This window comes from Pseudophryne corroboree, chromosome 4 (assembly GCF_028390025.1).
Source record: "Pseudophryne corroboree isolate aPseCor3 chromosome 4, aPseCor3.hap2, whole genome shotgun sequence".
Taxonomy (NCBI): Eukaryota; Metazoa; Chordata; class Amphibia; order Anura; family Myobatrachidae; genus Pseudophryne; species Pseudophryne corroboree.
In genome coordinates this window covers 74,937,462-74,955,310 of record NC_086447.1, presented here as the reverse complement: position 1 = coordinate 74,955,310, position 17,849 = coordinate 74,937,462, and the positions used below count along the sequence as shown (strand labels likewise).

The 17,849-nt window shown below is 40.6% G+C and overlaps 1 protein-coding gene across 1 annotated transcript in view; it reads right to left on the bottom strand.

The window, feature by feature from the left end:
* The window catches only part of LOC134910836 (uncharacterized), an 86,505-nt gene that overhangs the window by 45,324 nt on the left and 23,332 nt on the right, over positions 1-17,849 (bottom strand). The window contains exon 10 of the mRNA XM_063919220.1: positions 12,497-12,670. Within this exon, the coding sequence (XP_063775290.1) occupies positions 12,497-12,670 (174 nt within the window). The remainder of the gene's footprint in view (positions 1-12,496; positions 12,671-17,849) is intronic.

Here is a 17,849-nt window from a genome sequence, read left to right as displayed (position 1 = left end):
GACGGGAGACTTAGGGGTATATTTACTAACATTCGTAATTCTCCCGATTTGGTGGGAGATTAATCACGAATGACATCGAAAGTGTAAAACTGCAACTTTTTTAATTTTTTACGGCTAATTTACTAAGCTGTCGTATTCTGCATTTTCGTTTTTTCTGATGTCTATGTCATTCTTTTTTTCCCCCAGTGTTTTACGGGAGTGAATCGCAAAACACTGCCGACTTTAACACAATGAATCACGGCCGGATCTGTGAGATCCGTGCTGGGGTTCATTGTGCATTTTTATTTTTAAATTAAATTGTGTAAAATGTAAAAAAAAAATGCGTGGGGTCCCCCCTCCTAAGCATAACCAGCCTCGGGCTCTTTGAGCCGGTCCTGGTTGCAGAAATATGGCGGAAAAATGGAAAGGGGTTGCCCCATATTTAAGCAACCAGCACTGGGCTCTGCACCTGGTCCTGGTTCCAAAAATACGGGGGACAAAAAGCGTAGGGGTCCCCCGTATTTTTGAAACCAGCACCGGGCTCCACTAGCTGGACAGATAATGCCACAGCCGGGGGTCACTTTTATACAGTGCCCTGCGGCCGTGGCATTAAATACCGAACTAGTCACCCCTGGCCGGGGTACCCTGGGGGAGTGGGGACCCCTTCAATCAAGGGGTCCCCCCCAGCCACCCAAGGGCCAGGGGTGAAGCCCGAGGCTGTCCCCCCTATCCAATGCTGCGGATGGGGGGCTGATAGCCTTTGGTAAAAGTGTTTGATATTGTTTTTAGTAGCAGTACTACAAGGCCCAGCAAGCCTCCCCCGCAAGCTGGTACTTGGAGAACCACAAGTACCAGCATGCGGCGGAAAAACGGGCCCACTGGTACCTGTAGTACTACTACTAAAAAATACCCCAATAAAGACATAACACACACACCTTGAAAGTATAACTTTAATACATACATGCACACCACCATATACACATACCTACCTAAGTTCCCACGCAGGTCGGTCCTCTTCTCCATGTAGAATCCATGGTGTATCTGTTGAAAAAATTATACTCACAAAATCCATGGTAGAAGGCTCCTCTGCTGGTAATCCATTTGTAATCCACGTACTTGTTAAAATAAAAAAACGGATACCCGACCACGAACTGAAAGGGGCCCCATGTTTTCACATAGGACCCCTTTCCCCGAATGCCTGGAACCCCCTCTGACTTACAGTAAGTCCAAGAAGGTTCCATCAGCCAACCAGGGAGCGCCACGTTTGGCACCCTCCTGATTGGCTGTGTGCTCCTGTACTGTATGACAGGCGGCACACGGCAGTGTTACAATGTAGCGCTTATGCGCTCCATTGTAACCAATGGTGGGAACTTTGTGGTCAGCGGTGAGGTTACTCTCGGTAAATATATTTGGATTAAATATGTAATGTGTTTTGATGGCTTTTCCATGCGTTCACAAACTCTACCATAAATACTCATACCACGCGCTAATGCGCAGGACCACGGGCGCAACCATACGCAAATTGTGAATATGTGCACGCATGGCAGAAAAAGTACACGCACGGAGGTCATCTGTGTGTAGTTTGTAAGTGATGTGTGTACTGCAATATTTTTCGACTTTGACAACCTGTTGTAGGCTGAATGGAAGTGGTTACGAAGCCCTTATCGAACCATGTCTGATTTCAGCAAAGCATGACATAGTGGTGGCCAGAACGTTGGTGGCCATGGAGAATGGGAGAGTACCTGTGCGAATCCTTAACGCACACAATTACACAGTGACACTATACTGGAACCAGCCACTAGCCAAGCTTCTGTGGACCACCTTTAAGGATGAAATTCACCCAGCCATGCAAGGCAGACAGCAGAATGGGTTCGGAGAGAACAGTGGTCAAGATGAGCCGGGTTCCCGGTGGTGGGAGGAAATCCAGATTGGTGATGCCCATAACAAAGACGACCAGAGACAGGGAGTCCTGCAAGTCGTGAAGGGGAACGTGGAAGCTTTCAGCCAGACAATACAAAAAAGTGTAAGGGATATGGCTCTTGGCACTATGGCATAATGTTCAACACTTTATATGTATACATATGTATATTGTAATATATATGATACATTCCTCTTAATGTATTTCCAGGGAGTTTCTTATCTTCTTCCAATATTCATACAATGTTGTATCCCAGTGATATGAATAATATGAAAAATAAAAAATGATTCATGTGTAGAACAGTCTCAATTTCTCAAAAAAGTCTCTTTTTTTGTTAACTGTACAGTATCCTTTAGATGAGTGATAATACATGGCGTGGGCGTACCCCAACTCACACTATTCAACGTGAAGCTATGTGTATAAAGGTATCTTTTTACTTTCCACCACCAGACCACCGATATTGCTGTGTTTAAATTAGTGTACCCCACTCACTAAGTTTGTAGAGTGGAAAAAGCTCATAAAGGTATCTTTATCATCTATAGTGTATACAGATGTGTACCCTACTCACAGGGTTGAAAGTGATAACAGGTGCATCAAGGTTTCTTTTCCCTTGGTTCCCTGGTGGAAGCTGCTTGATATTCTTCTCAGTCTCCCCTCAGGAATTCAATGCCAAATATGTGAAAATATAAAAAAAAACAATGCGTAGACTGAACTAGTAAATAAGTGCAAAGAAAAAAAATATAAAAATATATATATATATATATATAGAAACCTCTCTTCAAACGTTGAGAGGAAATGTATCATGGAAGGATTAATTATTGGTTTGAAATATACCCTTATAAAAGTATATATGTTTGATACTCCCAAAAATATGCAAGAACATACCCTGCTTATATATGGTTCATATAGCTGTAAAGGTAAACCAAATATATAAAGAGTGTTAGATTAGAATGGACATACCCCACTTACACAAGGTAGGTGAAGTAACATTCACGTAACAGTTTCTTTATGTAGAAAAATGGAAAATTCCAACAAGCATACCCCACTCACAATCTAGCTGATTTTAGCCATGCGCATCAGGGTTTCTTTTTATCTTCTGTCATGCAACTCCTCTGGAGAACTTCCAACCAGACGTATATAGTTCCGTAAATTAGAGAAATCCACGTGAAGATAAAAAGTATTTGTATTTTATTCCACACCACTCCCCACATGGGAGTAGGCCAAACAACAATGTTCAAAAAACAGTCAGGTATATACAAAAACACGGAAGGGAAAATCTTCTGAATAAAAAAACATAAAAAAATAAAAACAAGGTTTTACCTTATACAAAGTCCATAGAAGGTAAGAGATGAAAAAATGGCTGTCCACACTTCTCTTGTCGATGAATTTTGGTCTATATTTAGACCTTCATCCAGACACAGATTAAGTGATGTGTGTACTGCAATATTTTTCGACTTTGACAACCTGCTGTGGGCTGAATGGAAGTGGTTACGAAGCCCTGATCGAACCATGTCTGATTTCAGCAAAGCATGACATAGTGGTGGCCAGAACGTTGGTGGCCATGGAGAATGGGAGAGTCCCTGTGCGAATCCTTAACCCACACAATTACACAGTGAATTTTGGTCTATATTTAGACCTTCATCAAGACACAGATGTCTTCATAAAGGTCAAAATTTAGACCGAAATACGTCTGTATACTGGCAAATACCTATGGCAGTAAGCGACAAAGATAAAACAGCCTTCATCACTCCAATGGGTTTATAGGAGTTGAATCTTATGCCTTTTGGGTTGTGCAACGCATCCGACACGTTCCAACAGGTGATAGAACAATGCTTGGGCACTAAAAATTTTATATAGTCCTATTATACTTGGACGACATTATAATATTTTCAAAAACTTACTCTGAACAACTGCAACACCTGCATGAACAACTGCAACACCTGCAATAGGTCTTCCAACAATTAACCAGGTTCGGACTTAAGTTGAAGCCCTCCAAGTGTCATCTCTTGAAGTCCAAGGTCCAGTATCTTCGCCACATTGTCAGCAACGAAGGTATAGCACCAGACCCGGAAAAGATTAGTGCAGTGTTACAGTGGCCCATCCCCCATACAGTTAAAGACATTCAAAGATTCCTTGGCTTCATGGGATATTACAGGAGATTCATAAAAGACTTTGCCAAGGTAGACACACCTTTGATGGAGTTACTCTGAGGGATCTACAAGGATGACTATAAAAAGCAAATCTTCAATGAATGGACTCAAGAGCGACAGGCAGAATTCAACCAGCTATAAAGGATCTTAGCAGAGTCACCATTACTGGTATACCCCAATTACAACCTTCCCTTTTGCCTATATACAGATGCAAGCAGGCAAGGTCTTGGGGCAGTCCTAGACCAGAAACAAGAAGGCCAAGAACGCATCATATATATGCAAGCAGGAACTTGTGGAAGATGAAGAGAAATTATGCTAATTACAGCATGTAGAAGCTTGAATTTCTGGCTTGGTTTGGGCTGTAACCGAGAAGTTCAGAGACTACTTCGCTGTCACACCATTTGTAGCTGTCACAGATTGCAATCCACTCGCCCATCAGTCAACAGGTGAACTGGGAGCGCTGGAGCAGCGTTGGGACTCACGACTAGTCAATTACCAATACACAGTGGAGTACAGAAGCAGACACAGCAACGTCAATCAAGATGCATTATCTCGCTTACCCTCACTCAGCAATTGAGGAACCAGAAGACGACGATTGCTGGGACCAAATGGAAATACCATATTTCCCTCCACAAATCAAGAAATCCAAACAGAGAATGGTGGTTTCCACCAAGACAGTGACCGAAAGTGGAACAGAGAGTGAATGGATTTGCTGGCAGAATGAAAGCCACTTCCTACGTCAATTGTAGAGGTGGCTCCCCACTGGGCATGAATTATCACGCAAAGAAAGGCAAGCATCGTATGCAGATTTGATTCACCTATGACGGCAATGAGACCAGCTGGAAATACAAGGAGACCTGCTTGTGCAACACTGTGTGACCCAACTAACGGTCAGACAGCTCATAGTGCCCTGTGTTAAGGCTGAAATTGTTCTGCAGATTTATCATGACCAGTCTGGTCACTTTGACTGTCAAAAGACTGAGGGAAACATAAGAAAGAGGTTCTACTGGTACCAACTACGCCAAGATGTCGAAGACTGGTGTCAAGCTTGTGTGCCCTGTGCAAAGTATCAACCAGTTCTAACTGGGCAGAAAAACACCCCTTCACCCCATCATGACAGAACAGACATTGGAGATTGTCTCAATCGACCATGTCAAGCTGGAACCAAGTTGTACTGGGTACTGTTGTGTCCTTAAGATCATCGATCACTGCTCCAAGTTTGCAGTTGCACTGCCATTCTGGGATTTGATGGCCAAAACTACAGCAGAAATCTTCTGGCAAGCCATTTTTCGACCCGACGGGTACCCAACCAATATACTGACCGATCAGGGCCCTGCTTTCGAGTGTCAACTCTTCCAGGAGCTATGTTAACTTTATGGCTGTAAGAAATTGTGCACGACTATGCAAGGGAATGGCGCCTGTGAGAGATGGAACCAGACAATAATAAAAATGCTGAGAGCCATAACAAAAGAACAGAGACACGAGTGTCCCACTTTGCTTGCGGAATTAGTCTTCCTGTATAACAATACAGTGCATTCCTCGATGGGGTATACCCCATACTATTTGCTATTTGGCCATCACAGCAAACTTCCAGCAGATATGGAAGTCGACTTGCCCAGAGAATCTCAGCCCACCTTTGAACCAGGAACCACATGGGTGCAAGAGCATCAGTATTGACTTAAAGAGGCACAAGCCATAGTGACTTCAAGAATGGATGCTGTTTGAGAATGGCAAAAGAGAAACTATGATGTTGACGCAGATGCTTGCCCTTTGACTTCAGGAGGTAGAGTGCTGAAGAAAAATAACCATCATCACAGCAAGTTGGATTCATGGTGGGAGTCTATCCCTTATCAAGTGAATGAAACACCTATCTCAGATGTGGCTGTCTCTCGCATCGAAAGAGAGGATGGAAGCCACTGCATTCCAATTCATCGTGATCAACTGAAACTACATCCCATTGAATATGGTGAAATTGGAGTGGAATAACGACAAGTGTCAAGTTCAGAACCAGACAAACAATCGGCATTGAGAATTCCAGACAACCCACTTGATCTTCTAATGTGTACCTACTGGCCAGTAGTGTCCAGCTTCATCAGCCCAAGGCAAATTGAGGACCAAGATGGACATGTTCAACAGCAAGAAGCTTAAGACAGAGACTATAGCCCAGAAGAAACTTCCACAGGCCCTGAGTTAAGGCGTTCAACTCGAAGCACAAAAGGGATACTGTCCAAAAGGTATAGGGAATAATAATATATTGATAAACCTTGGTTATACAGTTATATGTATTGGTTTAAAATTTATGATGCATGGACTTTATACTCAACTATTAATGTTGTACAAAGACTTTGTTGAAGAGTTTCCGTATGCTAGGATGCGCATAATTCAAGGGGGTTGAATGTGGTACCCCCTGTGAAACCTGTGGAACTACAGGGGCCAGCATGCCTCTGCAGCCAGAAAGGCTGAAATATGCTGCACACAGCCCTTACTACAGAAACTATGGGATTAACAGGTTAATGCAGCCTAGGGACAATACATTGTTTCTAGACACAGGTCTCCTTTCTCCTTTGGCTACGTTCTCTCAGTGGAAAGCTCAATATCAGCTCAATATCAGTGCTCAGTATCTGTGCTGCATTGTGGTGACCAGTATACTACAGTACAATGGTCCAGTTCATACATCTTGCTGCCCAGTGTCAGTTCTAGTATTTTTATCAGTGCTCAGTATCACTACTCATTGCCTTGTGCTGCATTGTGGTGACCAGTGTACTACAGTACAATAGTCCAGTGCTGCATCTCGCTGCCCAGTGTCAGTTCTAGTATCCTCATCAGTGCTCAGTATCACTGCTCATTGTCTTGTGCTGCATTCTGGTGACCAGTATACTACAGTACAATAGTCTGGTGCTGCATCTCACTGCCCAGTGTCAGTTCTAGTATCCTCATCAGTGCTCAGTATCACTACTCATTGTTTTGTGCTGCATTGTGGTGACCAGTATACTACAGTACAATAGTCCAGTGTTGCATCTCCCTGCCCAGTGTCAGTTCTAGTATCCTCATCAGTGCTCAGTATCACTGCTCATTGTCTTGTGCTGCATTGTGGTGACCAGTATACTACAGTACAATAGTCCAGTGCTGCATCTCGCTGCCCAGTGTCAGTTCTAGTATCATCATCAGTGCTCAGTATCACTGCTCATTGTCTTGTGCTGCATTGTGGTGACCAGTATACTACAGTACGATAGTCTGGTGCTGCATCTCACTGCCCAGTGTCAGTTCTAGTATCCTCATCAGTGCTCAGTATCACTACTCATTGTTTTGTGCTGCATTGTGGTGACCAGTATACTACAGTACAATAGTCCAGTGTTGCATCTCCCTGCCCAGTGTCAGTTCTAGCATCCTCATCAGTGCTCAGTACCGCTGCTCATTGTCTTGTGCTGCATTGTGGGGACCAGTATTCTACAGTACAATAGTCCATTTCTGCATCTCGCTGCCCAGTGTCAGTTCTAGTATTCTCATCAGTGCTCAGTATCACTACTCATTGTCTTGTGCTGCATTGTGGTGACCAGTATACTACAGTACAATTGTCCAGTGCAGCAAAGTCAAAGCTCATGAAGGAACTCAATTTCTTGTTGTTAAAAGCATCCGGACTTCACTCTATCTTCTGCAAATGGATAAATTTGCAGAATGGTTTAACAGACCTTTTAGATGATTAGTAGGATGGTGGCCCAAGACAAGAAATATTGGAATATGCTTCTATACTTCCCTACCTAATGTTTTCTATAATGGAAGTACCTCAGGCTTTAGAAGCATTCAGACTGTTCAAGCTGCTGTTTGGAGGACAGCCCAGAGGCATCTTGAGCAAACTTAAACAGGGTTGGTAACACCAGAACTCTAGTGAACCACAGTTTGTGTCCAAATTCTATGGTAAACTGAGGCAGGTACAATAAGTCCATTGCAAAGCAGTATTAAGAATATTGAGGAGCATCAGAGAAGACATATTCATCGTAAATTGAATTTGAATGTAACGTATAATTACATGATGATTTTGGCAACCAGCATAAAATCAATGGGAGGTGCAGAATCCTATTTGCAGATGCAGGGACACCCAATATTAGTTGAACAGAGTCTCGCATATGCATAAAGTAGTAAATCAGGCTTCTATGGCTGCCCGCAACTACAGTCTCTTTGATGCTACTCAGGATCTGTTATAATGAGTTTCTGAATGGCCAAAGTGAGTAACAAATATATAAAAATAAAGAGTGTATTGTACCTGATCAGGCCTTTTTAGAGGATACCAGGAATCCCCTGTACCTCTGCACCAGTCAGCTTGAACACAGAGAGGAATTAGAGTAAGTCAATAGTCTGAAAATTATTTAATTATCTGACCAAACACTGACTCCAGCACAAGTGTGTACACCAGTGTGTGCCATGGCACCTTGGGGTGTCTCCGGACACTTGCAGGGGTGCCTCGGATGAGCACCATGATTCATAAAAGTTTGGGAACCACTGGTGTACACCTTCAGAGAATTATGTTTTTCCCCAAGTGCCACCTTCACCAGGTTCATGCTGGATAAAGGTTTACACATTTTTGCATTAAAATTAAATATGTTTCACCTTTGTCCTGTCTACTGCAGTTACGTGCATAATACAGCATGAGCTTTTTCATGCCAGGGGATTCCAATGAGAGCAGTGCTGCAGTGACCAAGTAAAGTAAATTCACATTAATGGAGGAAACATCAGCCAAGGTAAGGGTTGGCAGGAACACTGATTGGAGCACAGAGAGACAGGTACCAGGAAAAGAGCAGGAACTGTAATGGAGCACAGAAGACAGGAATCTGAAATGGCACAGGGAACCAGGAATGTACAATAGTAGTAATAGTAGTAATAGTAGTGAAGAATACAATAGTACAAGGCTAACACTGGAACGTCCCTGTGTTTGAGAGCTTGTACTCTGACTCAAAAGTGTCTCCAGGAACTTCCTTATATAGGTGGAGTTTCACATTGGACTCCACTATTATGTCACATTTGGCACACCTAGCGCTTTAAACACAATACTGAGTGGTGCATGGGTCCCACTGTGAGCTACAGCCGCATACCCAGAAGAGATGTGAATCCCTGTATGCTGCAGCTGGAGAAGGAGAGCTAGCTTGGAGAAGCTACCACAGATGTTGCCACGGACCTCCTGTCTGCTGCCCCGATGTGGAAGCAGTAGTCCAGTATTGCCAGTAGCAGTAAGTATACGCCAGGTTCCTGCATGCTAGGATATATATCAGTAAAATGTGTACACTAGATGACAGGGCAACTAATAAAGCTGATATACTGTATTATTTCACATGAACACAGTGCACAATTCTTTGTACTATGGCACAATGTATATTACCAGGGTTGGAGTGGCCCACAGGGGTACCAGGGAAACCACAGGTAGGCCCCACTGCCTGAGGGCCCACTCCTTCCTCTAGAGATCAGGTTCCAGACTGTGCACTTGTATTATACATGGTAGATATGTTGCATTACACTGCACTAAACTATTTTAGGCTGGCCACACCCCTAAGTATGGGCCTCTATCACTGCATTTCCCCGGTGTGCCCTTCTTGCCCCAGTCCGACCCTGTATATTACCCACCTAAGGTCTGACCTGGCTTGGATCTGTGTTCCAAATCCTGAGTCAGATCCGGGAGTTTGGTGGAAAAGGGGTACACATACATGCACCAGGTAAATAAGGAATAATTACTAGGCACATATATTAAATGACCGGACAATAGTAGGGCAAGTAATTAATTGGATAACTAATAAACAGGAATTTGCCATTAGATGAGGTTACATTGATTAACTGACAATAACAGTGAAATACAAGTTGCAAAGAAAATGACAATAGTATTAATTCCATACAACAAAAAAAACATTAGTTTAAGGTTAAACACAGTTGCATGATAATTATTAATGGCATAGTGCAATGATCAGCAAACACAAGATGGACATCACTGAGCAGACCTTTTTGATTTCCTACTTAGACCAAAATGTTAGTCACTTGTGGGCTGAAGCATGGTTCACAATTTAAGCAAGAATATAAGTTATGACATTTTTATGTCTAATTATGAATGTCATCATATATGAAAGTATGAAATAACTGAATAATGTTTCAATGTCAAGTGAAGTAATATTTTATGATAAAATAATGTTTATTGTATACAAAATGTTATTTAAAATATTTGTATAATTAAAACTAAAAATGTCATTATGTGTCACTATAGTAATTTATTCAATACATCAATGTTTAAAAATTGTGTTTGTGTGTGGAATTTTTAATTATGTTTACCTACCTATTTTTAGCTCTCCCAGATGGAGTTTTTTTTATAAAACATAAAAACAAATAACAACATATATATTTGTATTATAAAATATAAAGAAATACTGTTGTAAATTATTAGTAAATGTCATGTTTAACCTATGTATGGAATAAGATATTGTAAAATATTTGTAAATGTAATTTCTAAGTTATTTATTATGTATTAAATATATTGGAAAATGCCCACCATCTTTCAATGCAGTGGTGATTTTCTTAAAATTCTGAAAAGTTAAGTAATTTGTTCAACTTTGTGTTAAATATATATATATATATATATATATATATATATATATACACAAGAATGGTACCAAGTTGCGCTCGGGATATGAAAAAGCAGCACCTCTAGAAAAATCTCTCGTCAGCAAGGATTCACAAATAATAAATACACACAGAATCTGAGGGCGCTAGTAACTTATTACAGACAATCAATATAATTTAAAATGTATTCTTAAAATACAATGTTATCTCTATTTCATATTTTCAAATAACATTGTTATCATACAGGATGGATACAACATCAAAAGATTTCGATATACACCAATCAAGTTTTGCTCAGTTACAGTACCCAATTCAAATATATACCAATCAGGTTTTAATCAGATGTAGAACCCAACGCGTTTCGTCCCTTAGGACTTCTTCAGGGGTATTAGATCAACATAAGTCTGAGACTAATAACTCCAGACGGTATCCATAATAGTGAGATCAAGAAAAGCCTACACCAATATTGGACCTAATGGACTCATAAACTGAAACCAGAGAGACAATTCCTTTGACTATTATTTATAAAAACAGTCAAATATTGGTGAAGTAGGTCTATAAAATTAAATCAGACCCATGTACTAGGTGTTTTGTACACCACTGGATAGATAAAAGATTTTTGTTGGCCTCAAATCATGTAGTTTGAGTGCTTCAATACTGCCACCTCTCACAAAGTCCAGTGCACTGGACTTTGTGAGAGGTGGCAGTATTGAAGCACTCAAACTACATGATTTGAGGCCAACAAAAATCTTTTATCTATCCAGTGGTGTGCAAAACACCTAGTACATGGGTCTGATTTAATTTTATAGACCTACTTCACCAATATTTGACTGTTTTTATAAATAATAGTCAAAGGAATTGTCTCTCTGGTTTCAGTTTATGAGTCCATTAGGTCCAATATTGGTGTAGGCTTTTCTTGATCTCACTATTATGGATACCGTCTGGAGTTATTAGTCTCAGACTTATGTTGATCTAATAGCCCTGAAGAAGTCCTAAGGGACGAAACGCGTTGGGTTCTACACCTGATTAAAACCTGATTGGTATATATTTGTATTGGGTACTGTAACTGAGCAAAAACTTGATTGGTGTATATCGAAATCTTTTGATGTTGTATCCATCCTGTATGATAACAATGTTATTTGAAAATATGAAGTAGAGATAACATTGTATTTTAAGAATTTTTTTTAAATTATATTGATTGTCTGTAATAAGTTACTAGCGCCCTCAGATTCTGTGTGTGTGTATATATATATATATATATATATATATATATATATTTTTTTATATTTTGTTTCTTTGTGCTATTTAGAACTTTATGGTTATTGAAACATGTGATGCTCCCCTGTATGCAATTGTGAACTACGTATAGTGGACATTTCCTAAACCATTTGCAGAAAACAGATACTGTACATCACGATGATGAGAGGCCATCATGAGTGTTCTTGAAAAGCTTTTAGATGGAAGTGGGTGGATGCAAAGTCTTACTGATGATTCAAGGGTGTCATACAAGGACCAGATGTGCACACTAGGTGCCAATGTGTGCATTGTTCTACTTAAGTAAATAAGTTTATACTCGTATTGTTGGGTATAAGGAAAAAGATGATCCTGATGATGAACCTCTTTCATTTGAGGAATGGTGCAAAAAAATGTTACTATTCATTCCCAAAGTTTGCATATAGAGTATTGTGATGGAAGTGGAAGGCTCCCTTTTTGAACTCTTGACATCAATCAGAAGTTCGAACTTTGATTTTTTTTTCCAACTAGGCACCATAAGTATACCAGGTGGCTTCCAGTGCATCCTCGAGATATAAAAAATCCACCAGATTTACATCCTGAAATTGTAAACATGCTTAGCTTCGAGGTATGGCACAGATTTCATGAGGTAATGGTGCATTGATAAAACCAATTGCAGGGGTGAGGTCCAATTTAGCTCCAGGAGGAGCCTGGAAAGTGAAGTTCTGTAGAACGGTGGTGAAGAACACAAACAGCTCAGTTTTAGCCAGGTTCTCTCCAGCACAGCTTCTTTTACCTAGTTGAAACATAAATAAGATACAATGAAGCCTGCAAACTGCTAGGGCATGTGATTGAAAGTAACATTCATTAGATGTTTCATCAAATATTTTTAATGCTACGTAATCATAATATCCTGGTGCCTTCAAACTTCTTATATTTCCCAGTTGACATATTGTGTTGAACAAATGAGTCACACTGTAATCATGGTCCAGTTACAAGTATGCTGACTGTTCTATTGTCTATTGGAGTGCAATAAGCATTGGATGGTAAATGAGCAGATATAATTATGCAATTACTTTTCACTGCTTGCTCAATGTGATGTATATATATAAAAAAAATCAGTGTGCATACAGTCTAAGGGTATTATTTAAAAAAAAAAACATGTGCAGGGTATCCCCTGAACATATATGTTTTCTGGGGGGGGAGGGGGGTATCAACATATATTGAGGATCCTCTGAAAGTATATACAGTATGAGGGAATGCAGCAGATATTTTCATTCACAAAAGCTGCCCACATATGTTTCTATGGGCCTTAGCCATTGTAGCCAGTAGGCAATAGATCGCAAAAACATTCCAGGGAAGGCAACCCCAGGATCTCTCCCTGGCAATGGGCGCTCACACATGCACAGCCACACTCAGCAAGAACATAAAGTGACCAAATAAGCATGATGAAGTGGAAGGAAATCTACGATGATGGAATGTGGGAAGTGCAGTAAAATAATCTGCTGCTAATGCATTCATTAATCTTATTTTTTTTTTTTTTTTTTAATATCTATTGTAGTCTACTACAATAGATACAGTAGTGGGGACGTTAGCACAACAATTATGCACTTTTGGAAGAAAAATGTAAACTTTCAGGTATACATTGATATATGTGAGTGAATAAATTTTCAGGTACAGTAGGACCCAACCATTTTGGATGCCATACTGGAAATTGTCCACCATCTTTCAAAACAATATTGATTTCTTTAAATTAAAGAGCAAACTTTGTAAATCATCTAAATGTAAGATAAATGGCAGTAATAATATGTGATGTTCCCCTGTATGCAATTGTGAACTGCATATAGTGGACATTTCCCAAAGCATTTGGAGAACACAGATACATTATCATAATGAGAGGCCTACATTTGGAGAAGGCCATCATGAGTGTCCTTGAAGAGCTTTTAGATGGAAGTGGATGGATGGAAAGTCTTACTGATGATTCAAGTGTGTCATATAACAAGGACCAGATATGCACACTAGGTGCCAGTGTGTGCATTGTTGTACTTAAGAAAACAAGTTTATACTCGTATTGATGGGTATGAAGGAAAAGATGATCCTGATGATGAACCTCTTTCATTTGAGGAATGGTCCAAAAAATAAGTACTACTGAATTCCAAAGTTTGCATATTAAGTATTGTGATGGAAGTGGAAAGCTCACTTATTGAACTCTTGACATCAGTCAGTTCTTAATTTGATTTATTTATATTTTTCATTCAGGCACCATAACTATACCAGGTGGCTTCCAGTGCATCTGCGAGATATGAAAAATCCACCAGATTTATATCCTGAAATTGTTTATGAATTTACAGCAGGGACTTTTACTTATAACATTAGTGGAAAAAAGTTCTCGGCAATGACATTGGATCAGGCACATGAGCAGTGCATTACATGAGTAAAGGGACTGATGGAGAGTTATGATGCATTGAGACAATGGATCGTAGCTGGGCCCAAAGTACTGTAGCAAGGGAAATACAGCACCTTTAAGAAGGCTTTAAAAACATAACATGCATTCAAACCAACATCATGAATGCTCAGCAAGCACTCAAACTTCATTCTATAGACAGATCAAGGTTTAATAAATACATTACAAGATTTAGGAAATCCATTTCAAGACAGAAGCCAAGATCTCTGTAGCCTACGTGATATTATCATTGTTTCTCAAACAGGGATTGATGATTTAAGGCAGGGGTGGGGAACCTCAGGCCCGAGGCCACTTGATCCGGCCCGGCCAGGCTCACCTAGCCGGGCGCCCACTGAGATTTTGTTACTAGTGGGCGCCTGGTTTCTTACCCTCAGTAGCAGCTGGAGGCAGGATCTCACTCCTGAGCTCTGGCTTCCGGCTCTGGCAGTGTGCTGCTGTGCGGTGTTATGGGAGAGATGTCATGACTTCTCTCCCATAGTTCTGAGGAGCGGCGGACAGACGGAGGGCGGCGGTCTGGAAGCAGGAGCGGGACTGGTAAGTATTGTGTTTTTTCTTCTGATAATGTGTGTGTGTAAGCGTCGCTACTAAGGGGCATATCTAATGGGGCATAACAAGTGACTGGTGGCATATCTATTGGGCAGAACAAGTGACTGTGGGCATACTTACTGGGGGCATATTTACTAGGGCATAACAACTGACTGGGGGTATATCTACTGGGGGCATAATTACTGACTGGGCGCATATCTACTGACTGGGGGCATATCTACTGGGGCATAACTACTGGGGGCATATCTACTTTTTAAGTTGATAATTTTTGTATGGCCCCGAAGGATTTTATAAATATCCAAATGGCCCTTGGTAGAAAAAAGGTTCCCCACCCCTGATTTAAGGGAACTAAAAGCTCTTGGAATTAAGCAGTTTAAGAAATGTATTCATTGTAGACTTGAAGACCAAACAATATCAACTGATTCTCCGCTCAAACTCAATCAAGTGAAATTGTTTAAGACAAAATCTGCTGTACAAAACAAAGCCCAATTGGCAATGAGACTCTCAAAACTGTACATTGGTTGTCATCAGCGAGGTTCTGATCTTGATATATTCTTCAGCCATGAAAATCAACCATTTTCACCTTCAGTGCCAGACTACTGTATGTGCACCTTAGCAAAACGAAGAAATCTGATCTTTTCCAGTGTTTCAGAAATGCCACACTGGGTACTTTATCTAGGATATGGTGGGTGAGACAGGAGGTTCTATTTATCTAGCACATTTTTAAAAAACATTGTTTTTTTTGTTCTTAAGAGTAGAAGAATAAAGAATGATATGTCATGCAATGTTTCAGATAACTTTGGTCCATTTGAGGTTTGTGTAAATTTGTGAATACAATTGAAATAAGTGATAACAAAAACTATAAAAACATTTAAAAAAAATATAAAAATAAAGTTAAAAACAATTAAAAGATGATATTGCATTGCCCGTACTTACAGATGTAGCCACGTTCAATGTGGCTGTATCTCTTCACACGCGTGGCTAGTTATTTGCTGTATGCGTGCACATACATGGTGTATATATTTGCACATAGAGACCATTGACTTTACATTGTGCCATCGAAGGGTGTGAATAGTCGCAGCGGGCATACTTAATCATTGCATGTGTGTACGCATCGCGGCAATGAAAATCAGTGCTACATCTCTGTGTATTCGTATTGTGTATATTGGCCCTCATTCCGAGTTGTTCGCTCATTGCCGAGTTTCGCTATATTGCGATTAGTCGCTTACTGCGCATGCGCAAGGTTCACATAGCCCATGCGGTTAGTTAATTTACTCAAAAGTTAGGTATTTTACTCACGGCATAACGAGGATTTTTCTTCGTTCTGGTGATCGGATTGTGATTGACAGGAAGTGGGTGTTTCTGGGCAGAAACTGGCCGTTTTATGGGTGTGTGTGAAAAAAACGCTGCCGTTTCTGGGAAAAACGCGGGAGTGGCTGGAGAAATGGGGGAGTGTCTGGGCGAACGCTGGGTGTGTTTCTGACGTCAAACCAGGAACGAAACTGACTGAACTGATCGCAGTGGCAGAGTAAGTCCCGAGCTACTCAGAAACTGCTAAGAAATTTATTTTCGCAATTCTGCTAATCTTTCGTTCGCAATTCTGCTATGCTAAGATACACTCCCAGAGGGCGGCGGCTTAGCGTGTGCAATGCTGCTAAAAGCAGCTAGCGAGCGAACAACTCGGAATGAGGGCCATTATCTGGATAGTTCACAGAAAGACATTTAGTTTTATCTTAATTTTTATACCCTCAGATTTTAGGGCATTTATGATGTAGATCCACTTCTATCCAAAGAGAAGGAACTTTTTGTATGCCTGTGAACTTAAGTCCAGGTGGATTGCTATTGTGATATTCAGCAAAGTGTTGTTAAACACTATGAGTTTTTAATGATTTCTTAATATTATAAATATGTTATGCAATTCTAAATCTGACCTTTCATTTTGTCTCTCCAACATAGTGTTGTGCTTAAGGCCCTACCAGAAGCCAAATTGCCTCCTCTGTTTGGTAGCTCATTTGTTCTTTGATTGAATGTTTCATTTTTTGTTTGGTGTGATTGAAACTGTTTGCTTTGATCCATTGATATTCTGTTTCCTACACCATTATAACTTCATGCAATATTGATATCCATTATTTATTGTTTCTTCTTTGTCTTCTCTGGGTATGTAACGTAAGGATAATTCTGTCTCAGCCACCATATCCTAAATAAAGTGCCAGACTAGCATGAAGAGTTGTATAGAGATATACAAGAGACCAGATATTCACACCACAGAGGAAAGTGATTTCAACACCGGACACCTGTATCTTGTTGTTAATTGTCACCAGGCTGTGACTGGAAGAGAAATAGCTCTGATCCGGACTGTCAGGAGGACAAGGTAGGGAAAGTGTAGGAATAGCTCAATTTACCACCATATCCTTTTGCATTGGCCCTGGACTCCTATTCTTCACAATCAAATCTTAAAAGGAGCTTAAAGATTATAGTGTGGTATTATTTATAATTTCTTTCCCTCACTTATTTTTTTGGCAGTACCACAGCCAATACACTTTTCGAGCTTTATAGCATACAGGCAACAAGTAAGTGGGGACACATCTGTAGCTCTGCTCTCTCACCCACTAAACAGTTCTATTTCAGGGACCTTGTCTCTTTATATACAAAATAGGGTTCATTCACTTGGAGAGCTCAACTCTTGCTCCACCTTCCCCTCTCTACCTCCTTGACTGGGGCAACCAACCTTCTCCTTCTTCATCCCTTTCTCTAAGGATGAAGTTTGTGCCATCAACTTCTCTATACCCTCTACCTGCTTGCTGTACTTAATTACATTCCCTCCCATCTATTTCATTCCCTTTCCCCTGAAGCTTGCTTCCACATTGCCCAATTTGTTAATATATATCTATCTCCTCTGTCACCTACTCCACATACGTCAAGCACTCCATGGTCTTACTCATTCTCAAAAAAAAATCACTTTCCC